An 18328-nucleotide genomic window follows, 5' to 3' on the forward strand; every position below is an offset into this window, starting at 1 on the left:
CCTTTTTAGACCTTACCTCAAATTTCCCAACTTCTGGGGAGCCTTAGCTGAGTTAGTGCTTCCTTCCTATGTCTCACCACAATACTTCATTTATCTAACATATTTTTTGTACATTACCGGAATGTTTACTATTATGCATTTTATATACCATATTTATTCTCATCACTGCTTTGACTCCTTTGATGTGAGCATTTTCTCCACCTTAGTGATGAAGAAGTAATGTTTCAGAAAACTTAAGTAACTTAACCAAGGTCAGTATACTTAGTAAGTGAAAAGGATAGTGTCCAAAGCCAGGTGCATCTCATCTCATGGATCCTGTATTCTTCTCTCTCATTTCCATTCCTTCTTTCATTTTTATTATCAATATTTGACTTTAGATTTTATTGCTTTTATATTTATATAAATATAGTTTTTATTGCTTTTATATTTATAATGTTTCCAAATGCTACATTATAATGCTACACAGTATATAATTGCAGATTGTATGTCAAGGGGCCTAGTTGTCTTGTTTTTTGTGTAGCTACCAGCCCCCAGGTTTTGTCCCCAGGTATCTGTTGGACAAATTTATAGCATGAACAAATAAACACCAAAGTGTAGTAAAACAACTGATTGCCCATCAGCAGGTACCTAGGAACTGTGGTAGAAAAGCAAGGGAGAAATATACAGAAAAGACCTGGAATTGATTAGAGTTGAGAGAGAACTTGGAGGGGGGAAGAATTGTAAGCTTTTTACTATCCAATACCAAAGGAAATTGCCTTATGGCTCCGTACATATGCCTTTCAGAATTTCCCACAGGCTAAAGAAGGCAATCTCCATGTATTATAGTGCATGTTTTATTTCATTTTCTTCCTGTTATAAAAATGAGTCAGTTCTGCTTGGAGAAGGAAAGTGTTTACTTTTGCTTTTTGAATAATTTCCTGGGGAGAACTGTTCTGTTTATGGGGGAGGGGGATGGGAAACTTCAAAATTGGTTTTATTATGCAGAGCATTTTGAAAGCACTGTAAAGACATCATAAAATAACTTTCTTTATAGAGGTCTCATTCTTACCCCTCAGACTGTAATTATTAACATAACCCTCTAGGCACTCTTGTCATCTCCACCTGAATGTCCTATCTTGTTTTATCTGTGATCTTTCTCCTGCTTTATTAGTTTAAAGAGCCCTTGGCTACTCTCTAATGAGAAGAAACTGAATTTCTGTAGCTTAGGTCACCCTCTATTGCTTGAAGGGAGAAAGAAGAAAGTTCACTGGAAGGTAAAGAGGGAAAAAAAAAACCTACAGGCAGACCTAATCTCCTTAACATCCTTTTGTAACTACTAAGAACAACCGGCCTGATAACTGAATTTTTGTTTTTGCTTGACCAAAGTTAAAAAAAAAGAAAAGAAAAGAAATTACATCACAAGCCTACAATATTTCCCCTTGGGGGAATTAGCCTTATCTTGCTGTTCTCTATCTCTCCTGTGATCTCTAAATGCTGACAAATCTGCTGAACAAAAAGCACTGGTGTTTCCTTCTGGACCCCCAAGTCCTCTCTTACAGCAGTTGGCCCTGGGTGAGGTTTTTCAATCAGTGTCAGCTTCAAGCCAGCAGCTTGCATCCTACTGCAAAATTTATGAAGCATGCTGATGAGAACAACGTGGCTCCCTGGGAAGATGACTGGGAATTGGCAGAGGAGTTTTTGTAAGTCTGAGCACTGCAGCTGGGCCATCGATTGTTCCTTCATCTGGTTGGACTTCAAAAGGTTACATGCCTTGTTATGTTTTGCACCCCTAACCAGAAGCTACTTTGGGAGCATGAGGTGCTTCTTAGAATATATTAAAGCCCTTTCCACAACCTCATCTCCCGTTTAGCTGAGACCACTCATCCAATCTTCAAGTTTCTAGGGTGGTAGGGGAGAGAAAAAGAAAGTGATGTGTTTGGTTGGTCAGTTACCTAATCTATCTCAAACACAAGTGTTTAGGAGGGAAAACAAAACAAAACAAGAATGGGTTGTATTAAATGGTGGTGAAATCATCTGGCATAGAGCCTGCTATATAGTATGCACCAAGTGGAGAGGAAATCAGGGGTAGACTCTGAAGCCAGACTGCCTGAATTTAAATCCTGGTTCTGTTCCTTATCAGCTACATGAACACAGGAAGTTACTTACCCTTTTAATGCCTCAGTTTTCTCATCTACAGCATGGGGACAATATTAGTGTCTCCTAGGGTTGGTCTAAGGAAAGTGTGACAAAATACATGCATATTCTTGTACGTATATTTGGCTTATAGCACATGCTTAATTAATGTTAGTTATTTTTTTAAAAAGAGCAATAAATAACAATAAATAGAGAAAATGGATCTCAACCACTTTCAAGGTCTACTGTCTCTCATTCTTCAAATAATATCTGAGCTATGACTGAAAACATCCATACTTTTCCATAGCTATTGCATTTCTGAAAGTGACCTAAGGAGGAGAAAGCTCTGTCTGATATAAAATGTATACAGTATACAATATAGTATATGGTATATATACTATATATTTATGTGTTTATACATAAATTATATATTTATGTGTTTATACATAAATCTTTCTATTTTTATATACAGTACATGCAAATCTGATTTATATATGTATAGGTGTATCACATTATATCATTTTATATTATATATAATCTTATTTTTGAGCTCATTTTTCATATTACTGCTAAATTTCAAATCAGTGTGTTTGTAAAGAGGAGAATGACTATTTTGAAATCTGAGTGTCTAAATTGTGACTATATTTGTATTTGCTGCCTGAGAACTGATGTGATGATATTATTTGGTTTAGAGAGTATTTGTTTTATCAGCTTTTTGGGGTACTATTTCACTTGGGCCAAAAAAGTCTCTTTGAGAAGCACTTTTTTTTTTTTTTTTTTTTGGCCCTGCTGCGCGGCTTGCGGGATCTTAGCTCCTCGGCCAGGGATTGAACCTGGGCCCCGGCAGTGAGAGCACAGAGTCCTAACCACTGGCCCACCAGGGAATTCCCCAGGAGAAGCACATTTTGACCTGCTAATATAACATGGGGAGGCAAATACCATTGGATTCTAAATGTAAAATAGATGGGATGATGTTGGAGGAGATTTACTTTGTATTTGTCCTGGCTTATACTGTCATTCAGTGTGAACTTCATTTCATTTTCTGGTTGGTTTTCTTAAATGCAGTTCTTCCCCAAAAGAAGCTGATGAAAAGCCGTGAGAATTATTGATCATCCTCAGTAATATATACAAGAAAGCAGACCAAAGGACTCTTAGATATGTCTAGATGCACTCAGTTCCTATTAGGGACAGGCTTTGGCCAAATTATACATCAAAAGAGGCACCCAGGTGTGATAGAAAGGACATAGGGTGGGGAATCTGATAGAGATGGGTTCGATTCTTAACTCCATCACTTGCTAGCTCATAACTCCGAAGGTTTAGATTTCAGAGTTTCCTCATTTATGCTTAGAGACTTCCATATTATCCCTCTGAGCCTCACTTTCTATACAGGGGTAATTATACCTCCTTATTGTTAAGTATTATATGAAGTACTGCTGGAGAATTCAGTCAACCAACTTGGCTGAGATTTTTTATAAAAATTTCATATTTTTGAGTGGTATGGATTCTTTCCCTAATATAGTGTCAATTAGAATCGTCAAATTCTAACCCAAGTTTTGATGAAGTCAAAATAGTATATATTTTAGAGATAAGATTAAGTGGACCTGAGTTTTAGACTTTTTTAAAATTTGAGTTTATTATTTTTTAAAGCAATTTTAGGTTCACAACAAAATTGAGGGGGAGGTACAGAGAATTCCCATGTAGCCCTTGCCCCCCACGCAGGCAAAGCCTTCCTCATTATTAACAGCTCCTATGGAGTGGTATATTTGTTACAGTTGATGAACCCACATTGACACATCATAATCACCCGAAGTCCATACGTTACATTTCACTCTTGATACTGTACATTCTATGGGTTTGAACAAATGTATAATAACATGCAACCATCATAATGGTATCATAGAGAGTATTTTCACTGCCCTAAAAATCCTCTGTGCTCTGCCTATTCATACCCCACCCCTACCAACCTGTGGAAACCACTGATCTTTTTACTGTCTCCACAGTTTTGCCTTTTTTAGAAAGTAATAGTTGGAATCATATAGTATATAGCCTTTTTCAGATCGGCTTCTTTCACCTAGTAATATGCATTTAAGGCTCCTCTATATCTTTTCATGGCTTGACAGATCATTTCTTTTTAGCACTGAATACTATTCCATTATCTGGATATACAACAGCTCACTTATTTATTCACCTACTGCAGGACATCTTGGTTGCGTCCAAGTTTTGGCAACTATGAATAAAGCAGCTATAAACCCGTGTGTGGACTCTTTGGAGTGGACGTAAGTTTCTAACTCATCTGGATAAATATTAAGGAGTATAAGTGTTGGATTATAAGCGTGTGTTTAGTTTAGTATGAAACCACCAAACTGTATTCCAAAGTGATTGTACCATTTTGCATTCCCACGATCAATGAATGAGAGTTTCAACAGAAACTCCACATCCTCACTGGCATTTGGTGTCATCAATATCCCGTAGGCTTTATTTTTCAGTCTCATAATCTAGAGCAAATTAATTCATATAATAGCATCTCAGTTTCTTCATTGGTAAAATAGGATGTACTGAACCTGAGGATTTACTAAGTTATCTAGATGGTGTTCAATGTACATTAGTTTTTTTACATTTTCTTCTTAAAATATAAATAAATAGAAATTTGCTGTTTTTTTTTCTTCTTGAGGTAAAGAAAATGGAACTCTAAGTCAATGATCTTGTGGTGTCACAGCTTTGTGCTTTTGCATCTTTTTCTTCTGCCCTGGAATATTCTTATTCCCTTTCTTTTTACCTAGTAAACATTTATTTATTTTTTTAAGGCCCATCAAAAATATCATAGGTCTGGAATATTACCCATATCCTCTAATATTAATATAGTAAAGAACTAACATCTTGGGGAATATGCTTTACCAGATGTCATTTCAGACACATGCATGGATTGTTCTTTTTAATTCTCACAACACCTTATATTTTGATTATCTCCATGAGATTGGAGAAGGAAGGTGATGAACTCAAGATCACATCATTCATAGGTAGAGAAGTGGAGGGTCTGGGATTCTAACTGATTTACTTGCATAACCCTAAACTTCCAAGTAAATTTCTTTTTTTCTCTTATCTTCCTCTGCTCCCAGAGGACTTTGTACTCATCTTTCTTCTCATTATGCAAATTCAGTAGACTCTTTTTCACACACTCATTTTCCTATTAAGATATGAATATCTCAAAGTCAAGGGCTTTAGTCTGTTGATCATTACATCCCAGCTCGCAGCACTCTGTGGCAGATATTAGAAATATAGCCAGTGCTTGGGTTAACATATGTGTGAATATTGACATCCAGTTTCCAGATAATCAATTAGTCTTACAATGGAATTATTAGCAAAATGGTGCTTAGAACAATGCAATCCTTCCTGTGTCATTCAGAAGATTCTACAGACCAAAGGAGAACGTTAGGAGAAATACATCATTATGAATACCACTATCAACATCCAGTAAGAATAAACAGGTTTGTTTAAGGTGATACCTTTTCTGTAACTATCTGTAAATTTCCAAGTAATCTAGTGTTAGTCACATTTCTTGACAGCTGTCAGTATTTAAAATCTCAGTCTGGACAACATAGACTTATACACCTTATTCATGAATCTCCCCAGTGCAGTATTTGTAGAGAGATCACCGAAAAGATGGTTTGTGGGATTTACATAAATAAGTTTTAAAAGATTCTACATGTTTTAGTATCTTATTACTATATAGAAAATTAATTCAATGAAATTAATAAGGAGCCATACTTTTCCATTAATGTTAGCAACTTAAAACTTTAAAAATAACACCTCTTCAACCAAATACAGAAGAAGCAAAAATTACTGATCTTGTTTGATTGGTTATCTATTTTCATAAGTCCCTGAAGTAGCAAACAATTGCTCTTGTCAGTTTTTGTTATAGTCTTGGGAAGATCTAGGGCAACCACCCTTTTTCATTCTTTCTTTCTTCATCATGGTTAAATGCAAACAACAAGGACACTTCACAAGCATATGCCAAAGACATCAATAGTTTTTTAATGAGGCCATAACCCTGAGTAGGTCATGGAATATTAAAAATAAATGAACATATTGCTGTCACTGGGGATTGAACTCTGTCAGCTGAAGGGTATCGATGAGGAAGCACAATACTAGGACACAATACACTGCACTGCCTACATTTCAAAAGGCAGTTGATTATAGAAGCTATATGAATGACCCTTGCCCATGTCCTTGGTGCTCAAGTTATGTGTGTGTCAATGAGAGAACTGTGCACTGCCCTTCTCAATAGAGAGCCAATTCGCTGAGACACATGACCAGGCTTTATCTACACAGTCAATTGTGAGAATTAAAAGGTCATTCAATAGGAAAGATTTCCCTTTTAGTGACCCTGTCTAGCAAGGAGATTATCCTCTTGAATGAGCAAGGAAGAAAACAATAATTTGTGAAGACCTAGACCCAATCAATGAAAATTCTGAGGGGAAGAGGAGTTGAATGAGAAGATAGGGTGTTGCTATAATGACATTTAGGCTCTTCATCTTCAGCTCTTCATCTATCCCTCTAAACTCATCCTCCACTACTCACTACCACACAATTAGTGCAGAAGCAAAATGGGACTCCCTTCTTGTCCTGTTTACATCTGCTCTATCTAACCTACAAACATTGCACATGTTTTCACTTCACCTGGGACATCCTTTTTGCCTGTCCTCCTGGATAATGCCTATTCTAGTCTCAGATCATGTGGCATCACTTCTCCGTAGGCCTCTAGACTCTTTTATGATTTTCTGGAAAAAATAGATATTAATACTTATAATACAATTGTAGAGTAAAGGAGATAAATGATGTATGTTACTTTGCAGAGAAGGTGCTCATTAAAGAGTACTTTTGAGATTATTATTCATTCATCTTATTTTATGGTGTTCCTGTTATTGTGTGGCCAGTTTACTCAGCAGCAAAGCTAGAAAGGTGACAAAACATTTTTCCAAAGTCCACTTGTAAAGGAGATGTGCAAACAAACAGTGATTACATCCTATGCTAATTAGTTTTTAAATGTAAGTTCTACAGCACAGTGTCAACATATTAAACTATCCCTGGATAAGTCATTATTAAGGGAAATCTTAGTTGGTAAAATTAATGAATTCCAAATTTCAATGCAGCTGTTCTATATGGCCCATTGTGGGCATCTGTGGCACAAATAGTTATAACAGTCCATGAAATTTCCCTAGCAAGAAGCTGTCTCTGAGAAGCACCTTCTCAGGCAGGGGTTCCATTTTCCAGATTCCCTATCATCTAGGTAAAATCCTTTATCTAGCTTGCTGTGGTCTATGGACAGAAATGGTATGGATCACTTTCAAGTTAAGATGTTTAAGAAATGGTTGTGTCCTCTTCTGGCTCTCTTCCCACATCCTGAAGATGAATACAGAGATTTAAAGACCCTAGAGGATGACTGAGGAAAAAGGTGGCTGAATAACACATGGAATAAAACCACTTTCTGCCATATAGAACAGCTGCATTGAAATTTGGAATTCATTAATTTTACCAACTAAGATTTCCCTTAATAATGACTTATCCAGGAATAGTTTAATATGTTGACACTGTACTGTAGAACTTACATTTTAAAACTCTAATTATCATAGAATGTAATCACTGTTTGTTTGCACATCTCCTTTACAAGTGGACTTCGGAAAAATGTCTTGTCACCTTTCTAGCTATGCTGCTGAGTAAACTGGTCACACAATAACAGGAACACAATAAAACAAGATGAATGAATAATAATCTCAAAAGTACTCTTTAATGAGCACCTTCTCTGCAAAGTAATATATGTCATTTATCTCCTTTACTCTATAACTGTATTATAAGTATTAATATCTATTTTTTCCAGAAAATCATAAGCTTTTATTCGTTCAATGAGTATATGTTGATTCCTGATTCTGTACCATAAATTTTGCAAGGAACTAGAGACAATACTGTGAAAAGAGACTTGTTTTTTGTTCTTTAAAGACTATAGCTAGTGTAGTGTATTTATTTCCAAATGTTTTATCTTCAATGTCACTGAGGATGCTTTTAAGAAACACAGATCCCTATTGGTCTGAAGGTTTAAAGTCACACGGTTAGACACACAACAGAGTAGTGCTGGATTGTGGACCAGGTTTTTCTACCCCCAAACCAGCACTCTTTCTGAATTAAAAGAATTATCAGATTGGTTTTTGTCCCATCAAGAGTATGGATAGTGAGATCAGTGGACTTGGCTTGCTGGCCATCATAATTTGGTTAACTGTTAAGAGAAGATAGTATTACCTTTCAGTCCACTGAGATTTGACAGGAAATTGAATCGCAATGGTGTTAGCTGTTTGGCTACTTTAGAAGAAGAACCAGATGCTCTTTACCAATGATCTAGCCCTCTCTCCACAGTCACTGTTGGAGATAATTTACGGTCCTAGATAAAGAGGTTAAATAATTTCTCCAAGTACAGATCAAGGATTTGAACCCTGGACTCTTCAGTTCTAGTTCACTATACAATAAAATAAACCACATTTACTCCTTTTAAATGATGGAAAAGCTATCTTTTCCTATTGCTTTACACTGAGGATTTTTTATTCTTCAGAATATATTAAGCTCTTATGGTAAAGAACAGTCTAAAAAACACAATCTCTTTACAATTAATTAAAAAATTTAACTTTTCCAGTTCAATATTAAGGACGCCAAATTGCCAGATGTCTTATGAACAGGGAGAAATTTCTGGCCAATGTGACAGGGTAAGTTAGAGGATAGTTGCTGTATTAGTTTGTTAGTGCTGACATAACAGAATGCTACAGACTGGATGGCTTAAACTATAACATTTTATTTTCTCACATTTTTGGAAGCTAGCCATGCATGATCAAAGTGTTGGCAGGTTTAGTTTCTTCTGAGGCCTGAGCTCTTCTTGGTTTGCAGATCACTGACCCTCTTTTCACTATGTCCTCAAATAGTCTTTTTTCTGTGTGTGTGCATCTGTGGTGTCTTTTTGTGGGTCCAAATTTCCTCTTTTTATATGGCACTGGTCATGTTGGATTAAGACACGCCCTAATCTTCTCATTTTAACTTAATCACTCTTTTAAATGTCCTATCTCCAAATACAGTCACATTCTGAGGTACTGGGAGTTAGGGTTCAACATATGAATTTGAGAGAGGGTCACAATCATCGCATAACAGTTTCTGAGTAGTATTGAATAACATCAATAAAGATGTCATAATAAAGGCCATATCTAACAAACCTACAGCTAACATCATACTCAATGGTGAAAAGCTAAAGGCATTTCCTCTAAGATCAGGAGTAAGACAAGGATGTCCACTCTCGCCACTTTTATTCAACATAGATTTGGAAGACCTATCTACGGCAATCAGAGAAGAGAAAGAAATAAAAGGAATCCAAATGGGCAAAGAAGAAGTTAAACTGTCACTCTTTGCCGATGACATGGTACTATACATAGAAGATCCTAAAGACATTACCAGAAAACTACTAGAGCTCATCAGTGAATTTGGTAAAGTTGCAGGTTACAAAATTAATACACAGAAATGTGTTGGTGCTTCTAAACACTAGATCAGTAAGAGAAATTCAGGAAACAGTTCCACTTACCATTGCATCAAAAAGAATAAAATATCTGGGAATAAACCTACCTAAGAAGACAAAAGACCTGTACTCCAAAAACTATAAGATGCTGATGAAAGAAATTAACAATGACACAAACAGATGAAAAGATATACCATGTACTTGGATTGGAAGAATCAATATTGTCAAAATGACTATACTACTCAATGCAATATATAGATTCCATGCAATCCCTATCAAATCACCAATGGTATTTTTCACAGAACTAGAACAAAAAAATCCTTAAAATTTGTATGGAGACACATAAGACCACAAATAGCCAAAGCAGTCTTGAGGAAGAAAAACGGAGTTGGAGGAATCAGGCTCCCTGACTTCAGACTGTACTATAAAGCTATAATCATTGAAACAGTATGGTACTGGCACAAAAATAGAAATATAGATCAATGGAACAGGATAGAAAGCCCAGAAATAAACTCACACACCTATGGTCAATAAATCTACGACAAAGGAGGCAAGAATATACAATGGAGGAGAGATGGTCTCTTTAATAAATTGTGCTGGGAAGACTGGACAACTACATGTAAAAAAATGAAATTAGAACATTCTTTAACTCCAAACACAAAAATAAACACAAAATGGATTAAAGACCTAAAAGTAAGAATAGACACCATACAAATTTTAGAGGAAAACATAGGCAGAACAATCTATGACATAAATCACAGCAATATCTTTTTCAATCCATCTCCTAGAGTAATGGAAATAAAAACAAAAATAACAAATGGAAGCTAATTAAACTCAAAAGCTTTTGCATAGCAAAGGAAGCCATAAACAAAATGAAAAGACAACCCACAGAATGGGAGAAAATATTTGAAAATGACGTGACTGACAAGAAATTAGTCTCCAAAATTTACAAACAGCTCATGTGGCTTAATATCATCAAAACAATGACCCAATCAAAAATTGGGCAGAAGACCTAAATAGACATTTCTCCAAATAAGACATACAGATGGCCAAGAGGCACATGAAGAGATGTTCAACATTGCCAATTATTAGAGAAATGCAAATCAAAACTACAATAAGATATCACCTCACACCAGTGAGAATGGCTATCATAAAAAATCCACAAAAAATAAATGCTGGAGAGGGTGTGGAGAAAAGGGAACACTAGTACACTGTTGGTGAGAACATAAATTGGTGCAGCCACTATGGAGAAGAGTATGGAGGTTCCTTAAGAAACTAAAAATAGGGCTACCATATGATCCTGTAATCCCACTCCTGGACATATACCTGGAGAAAAACATCTTCTGAAAGGACACCTGCACCCCAATGTTCATTGCAGTACTGTTTACAATAGCAAAGACATGGAAGAATGGATAAAAAAAATGTGGTACATATATACAATGGAATATTACTCAGCTATTAAAAGGAGTGAAATATTGCCATTTGCGGCAACATGGATGGACCTAGAGATTGTCATAATGAGTGAAGTCAGACAGAGAAAGAGAAATATTGTATGATATCGCTTATATGTGGAAACTAAAAAAAAGATACAAATGAACTTATTTACAAAACAGAAACAGACTCACAGACTTAGAGAAAGAAATTAAGTTTACCGGGGGGGAAGGGTGGGGGAGAGGGATAGTTTGGGAGATTGGGATTGACATGTACACACTGCTATATTTAAAATTGATAACCGGAGAGGAGCTTCAAGATGGCGAAAGACTAAGATGCGGATATCACCTTCCTCCCCACAAATACATCAGAAATACATCGAGATGTGGAACAACTCCTACAGAAAACCTACTGAACGCTGACAGAATACCTCAGACCTCCCAAAAGGCAAGAAACTCCCCATGTACCTGATGTAAAAGAAAAAAGAAAAAACAGAGACAAAAGAATAGGGACGGGACCTGCAACAGTGGGAGGGAGCTGTGAAGAAGGAAAGGTTTACACTCGTGAGGAAGCTCGTTTGCAGGCAGAGACTGTGGGTGGCTGAGGGGGGAAGTTTCAGAGCCACAGAAGAGACAGCAGCAACAGTGGTACGGAGGGCAAAGCGGAGAGATTCCTGCACAGAGGAGTGGTGCTGACCTGTGCTCACCAGCCCGAGAGGCTTGTCTGCTCACCCGCCGGGATGGGTGGGGGCTGGGAGTTGAAGCTCGGGCTTTGGAGGTTGGATCGCAGGGAGAGGACTGGGGTTGGTGGCGTGAACACAGCCTGAAGGGGGCTAGTGCGCCACAGCTAGCCCAGAGGGAGTCCGGGAAAAAGTCTGGAACTGCTGAAGAGGCAAGAGACTTTTTCTTGCCTCTTTGTTTCCTGGTGGTCGAGGAGAGGGGATTAAGAGAGCCGCTTAAAGGAGCTCCAGAGACGTGCGTGAGCCACAGCTATCAGCGCGGACCTCAGAGACAGGCATGAGATGCTAAGTCGGCTGCTGCCGCCTATGTGCGAGCACAGGTCACTCTCCACACCTCCCCTCCTGGGAGCCTGTGCATCCCACCACTGCCAGTGTCTCGTGATCCAGGGACAACTTCCCCAGGAGAACGCACGGTGCACCTCAGGTTGGTGCAACATCACACTGGCTTCTGCCGCCGCAGGCCTGCCCCGCATCCGTACCGCTCCCTCCCCCAAGCCTGAGTGAGCCAGAGACCCCGAATCAGCGGCTCCTTTAACCCCGTCCTGTCTGAGCGAAGAATAGATGCCCTCAGGTGACCTACATGCAGAGGCGGGGCCAAATACAAAGCTGAATCCCAGGAGCTGTGCAAAGAAGAGAAAGGGAAATCACACCCAGCAGCCTCAGGAGCAGAAGATTAAATCTCCACAATCAACTTGATGTACCCTGCATTGGTGGAATACCTGAATAGACAATGAATCATGCCAAATTGAGGAGGTGGACTTTGGGAGCAACAATATATATACTTTTTTCCCTTTTTCTCTTTTTGTGAGTGTGTATGTGTATGCTTCTGTGTGTGATTTTGTCTGTATAGCTTTGCTTTTACCATTTGTCCTAGGGTTCCTTCTGTCCGTTTTATTATTTTATTATTTTTTATTATAATATCAGCACTTATTACCATTGATGGATTTGTTTTTTCATTTGGTTGTTCTCTTCATTCTTTCTTTCTTTTTTTTAATTGCATAAATTTTTTTAAAATTAATTTTTGCTTTTTATTTTAATAACTTTTTAAAATCTTATTTTATTTTATATTTTTATTTCTTCCTTTTTTTCTCCCTTTTATTCTGAGCCATGTGGATGACAGGCTCTTGGTGCTCCAGCCAGGCATCAGGGCTGTGCCTCTGAGGTGGGAGAGCCAAGTTCAGGACATTGGTCCACCAGAGACACCCCAGCTCCAAGTAATATCACATGGGGAAAATTTCCCAGAGATCTCCATCTCAATGCCAAGACCCAGTTCCACTCAACGACCAGCAAACTACAGTGCTGGACACCCTATGCCAAATAACTGGCAAGACAGGAACACAATCCCACCCATTAGCAGAGAGGCTGCCTAAAATCAAAATAAGGTCACAAACATCCCAAAACATACCACCAGACCTGGACCTGCCCACCAGAAAGACAAGATCCAGCCTCATCCACCAGAACACAGGCATGAGTCCCCTCCACCAGGAAGCCTACACAACCAACTGAACCAACATTAGCCACTGGGGGCAGACACCAAAAAGAATGGGAACAACGAACCTGCAGCCTATGAAAAGGAGACGCCAAACACAGTAAGTTAAGCAAAATGAGAAGACAAAGAAACACAGCTGGTGAAGGAGCAAGGTAAAAAACAAACAGACCTAAAAAATGAAGAGGAAATAGGCAGTCTACCTGGAAAATAATTCAGAATAATGATAGTAAAGATGATCCAAAATCTTGGGAATAGAATGGAGAAAATACAAGAAGCTTTTAACAAGGACCTAGAAGAACTAAAGAGCAAACAAACAATGATGAACAACAAAATAAATGAAATTAAAAATTCTCTAGTTGAAATCAATAGAAGAATAACTGGCAGAAGGATGGATAAGTGACCTGGAACATAAAATAGTGGAAATAACTACTGCAGAGCACAATAAGAAAGAGGAATGAAAAGAATTGAAGACAGTCTCAGAGACCTCTGGGACAACATTAAATGCACCAATATTTGAATTATTGGGGTCCCAGAAGAAGAAGAGGAAAAGAAAGTGACTGAGAAAATATTTGATCAGATTATAGTTGAAAACTTCCCTAATATGGGAAAGGAAATAGTTAATCAAGTCCAGGTAGCACAGAGAATCCCATACAGGATAAATCCAAGGAGAAACAGGCCAGGACACATATTAATCAAACTATCAAAAAATAAATACAAAGAAAAAATATTAAAAGCAACGAGGGAAAAACAACAAACAACATACAAGGGAATCCCCATAAGGTTAACAGCTGATGATTCAGCAGAAAATCTGCAAGCCAGAAGGGAGTGGCAGTACCTATTTAAACTGATGAAAGAGAAAAACCTACAGCCAAGATTACTCTATCCAACAAGGATCTCATTCAGCTTTGACAGAGAAATTAAAAACTTTACAGAGAAGCAAAAGCTAAGAGAATTCAGCACCACCAAACCAGCTTTACAACAAATGTTAAAGGAACTTCTCTAGGCAGGAAACACAAAAGAAGGAAAAGACCTACAATAACAAACCCCACAAAATTAAGAAAATGGTAATAGAAACATACATATCAATAACTACCTTAAATATAAATGGATTAAATTCTCCAACCAAAAGACATAAAATGGCTGAATGGATACAAAAACAACACCCATCTATATGCTGTCTACAAGAGACCCACTTCAGATCTAGGGACACATACAGACTGAAAGTAGGGGGATGGATAAAGATATTCCATGCAAATGGAAATGAAAAGAACCTGGGGTAGCAATTCTCATATCAGACAAACTAGACTTAAAAACAAAGATTATTACAAGAGACAAAGAATGGCACTACATAATGATCAAGGGCTCAATCCAAGAAAAAGATATAACAAATGTGAATAGTTATGCACCCAGCATAGGAGCACCACAATACATAAGGCAAATACTAACAGCCATAAAAGGGGAAATCGACAGTAACACAATCATACTAGGGGACTTTAACATTCCACTGTCAACAATGGACAGATCATCCAAAATGGAAATAAATAAGGAAACACAAGCTTTACATGATACATTAAATAAGATGGACTTAATTGATATTTATAGGACATTCCAGCCAAAAACAACAGAATACATGTTCTTCTCAAGCGCTCATGGAGAATTCTCCAGGATAGATCATATCTTGGGACACATGTCAAGCCTTGGTAAATTTAAGAAAATTGAAATCGTATCAAATATCCTTTCTGACCACAACGCTGTGAGACTAGATATCAATTACAGGAAAAAATCTGTAAAAAATACTAACACATGGAGGCTAAACAATACACTACTTAATAACCAAGAGATCACTGAAGAAATCAAAGAGGAAATCAAAAAATACCTAGAAACAAATGACAATGAAAACACGACGACCCAAAACCTATGCTATTGAGCAAAAGCAGTTCTGAAAAGGAAGATTGCAGCAAAAAAATCCTACCTTAAGAAAAAAACAAACGTCTCAAATAAACAACCTAACCTTGGAGGCTTCCCTGGTGGCACAGTGGTTGAGAATCTGCCCGCTAATGCAGGGGACACGGGTTCGAGCCCTGGTCTGGGGAGATCCCACATGCCGTGGAGCAACTAGGCCCGTGAGCCACAACTGCTGAGCCTGCGCATCTGGAGCCTGTGCTCCGCAACAAGAGAGGCCACGATAGTGAGAGGCCCATGAACCACGATGAAGAGTGACCCCTGCTTGCTGCAACTAGAGAGAGCCCTCACACAGAGACAAAGACTCAATGCAGCCAAAAATAAATAATTAAATTAATTAATTAAAACAAAATCAAGAAAACCAACCAAACCTTACACCTAAAGCAATTACGGAAGAAGAACAAAAAAACCCCTAAAGTTAGCAGAAGGAAAGAAATCAAAAAGATCAGATCACAAATAAATTAAAAAGACATGAAGGAAACGACAGCAAAGATCAATAAAACTAAAAGCTGGTTCTTTGAGAATATAAACAAAATTGATAAACCATTAGCCAGACTCATCAAGAAAAAAAGGGAGAAGACTCAAATCAATAAAATAAAAATGAAAAAGGGGAAGTAACAACTGTCACTGCAGAAATACAAAGGATCATGAGAGATTACTACAAGCAACCATATGCCAATAAAATGGACAACCCGGAAGAAATGGACAAATTCTTAGAAATGCACAACCTTCCAAGACTGAACCAAGAATAAATAGAAAATATAAACAGACCAATCACAAGGACTGAAATTGAAACTGTGATTAAAAATCTTCCAACAAACAAAAGCCCAGGACCAAATGGCTTCACAGGTGAATTCTATCATACATTTAGAGAAGAGCTGACATCTATCCTTCTCAAACTCTTCCAATATATAAAAGAGGGAAGAACACTCCCAAACTCATTCTACAAGGCCACCTTCATCCTGATAGCAAAACCAGACAAAGATGTCACAAAGGAAGAAAACTACAGGTTAATATCACTGATGAACAGAGATGCAAAAATCCTCAACAAAATACTAGCAAACAGAATCCAACAGCACATTAAAAAGATCAGACACTATGATCAACTGGGGTTTATCCCAGGAATGCAAGGATTCTTCAATATACGCAAATTAACCAATGTGATGTACCATATTTACAAATTGAAAGAGAAAAAGCATATGATCATCCCAATAGATCCAGAGAAAGGTTTGGACAAAATTCAACACCCCTTTATAATAAAAACTCTCCAGGAAGTAGGCATAGAGGGAACTTTCCTCAAAATAATAAAGGCCATATATGAAAACCCACAGCCAACATCGTCCTCAATGGTGAAAAACTGAAACCATTTCCACTAAGATCAGGAAAAAGCCAAGGTTGCCCACTCTCACCACTCTTATTCAACATAGTTTTGGAAGTTTTAGCCACAGCAATGAGAGATGAAAAAGAAATAAAAGGAATCCAAATAGGAAAAGAAGAAGTAAAGCTGTCACTCTTTGCAGATGACATGATACTCTACATAGAGAATCCTAAAGATGCTACCAGAAAACTACTAGAGATAATCAATGAATTCAGTAAATTAGCAGGATACAAAGTTAATGCACAGAAATCTCTTGCATTCTTATACACTAATGAAGAAAAATCTGAAAGTGTAATTAAAAAAACACTCCCATTTACCATTACAACAAAGAGAATAAAACACCTAGGAATAAACCTACCTAAGGAGACAGACCTGTATGCAGAAAATTATGACACTGATGAGAGAAATTAAAGATGATACAAATAGATGGAGAGATATACCATGTTCTTGGATTGGAAGTATCAACTTGTGAAAATGATTCTACTACCCAAAGCAATCTATAGATTCAATGCAATCCCTATCAAACTACCAATGACATTTTTCACAGAACTAGAACAAAAAATTTTACAATTTGTATGGAAACACAAAAGACCCTGAATAGCCAAAGCAATCTTGAGAAAGAAAAACGGAGCTGGAGGAGTAACACTCCTGGACACCAGACTATACTACAAAGCCACAGTAATCAAGACAGTATGGCACTGGCACAAAAACAGAAATATAGATCAATGGAACAGGAGAGAAAGAATAGAGATAAACCCATGCACATATGGTCACCTTATCTTTGATAAAGTAGGCAAGAATATACAATGGAGAAAAGACAGCCTCTTCAATAAGTGGTGCTGGGAAAACTGGACAGCTACATGTAAAAGAATGAAATTAGAACACTTTCTAACACCATACACAAAAATAAGCTCAAAATGGATTAAAGACCTAAATGTAAGGCCAGACACTATCAAACTCTTAGAGGAAAACATAGGCAGAACACTCTAGGACATAAGTCACAGCCAGATCCTTTTTGACCCACCTCCTAGAGAAATGGAAATAAAAACAAAAATAAATAAATTGGACCTAATGAAACTTAAAAGCTTTTGCACAGAAAAGGAAACCATAAACAAGATGAAAAGACAACCCTCAGAATGGGAGAAAATATTTGCAAACGAAGCAACTGACAGAGGATTAATCTCCAAAATTTACAAGCAGCTCATTCAGCTCAGTACCAAGAAAACAAAAAACCCAATCCACAAATGGGCAGAAGCCCTAAATAGACATTTCTACAAAGAAGATATATAGATTGCCAACAAACACATCAAAGAATGCTCAACATCATTAATCATTAGAGCAATGCAAATCGAAACTAAAATGCGATATTATCTCACACCGGTGAGAATGGCCATCATCAAAAAATATACAAACAATAAATGCTGGAGAAGGTGTGGAGAAAAGGGAATCCTCATATACTGTTGGTGGGAATGTAAATTGATACAGTCACTATGGACAACAGCATGGAAGTTCCTTAAAAAACTAAAAATAGAGCTACCATATGACACAGCATTCCCACTACTGGGCATATACCCTGAGAAAACCTTAATTCAAAAAGAGTCATGTATCACAGTGTTCATTGCAGCTCTATTTACAACAGCCAGGGCATGGAAGCAACCTAAGTGTCCATCGACA

General features: G+C 37.5%; 1 protein-coding gene across 1 annotated transcript in view; it reads left to right on the forward strand.

Moving 5' to 3' along the window:
* Nucleotides 1–1470: 1470 nt before the first annotated feature.
* The window catches only part of LOC309961100 (ethanolaminephosphotransferase 1-like), a gene marked incomplete at both ends in the record, with an annotated part of 49466 nt that continues 32608 nt past the window's right edge, over nt 1471–18328 (forward strand). Inside the window, 2 exons of the mRNA XM_082838134.1 lie at nt 1471–1679; nt 8792–8861. Coding sequence (XP_082694260.1) covers nt 1471–1679; nt 8792–8861 — 279 coding nt within the window. The remainder of the gene's footprint in view (nt 1680–8791; nt 8862–18328) is intronic.

Source organism: Leucopleurus acutus (genome assembly GCF_964270905.1).
Source record: "Leucopleurus acutus genome assembly, chromosome: 4".
Lineage (NCBI taxonomy): Eukaryota > Metazoa > Chordata > Mammalia > Artiodactyla > Delphinidae > Leucopleurus > Leucopleurus acutus.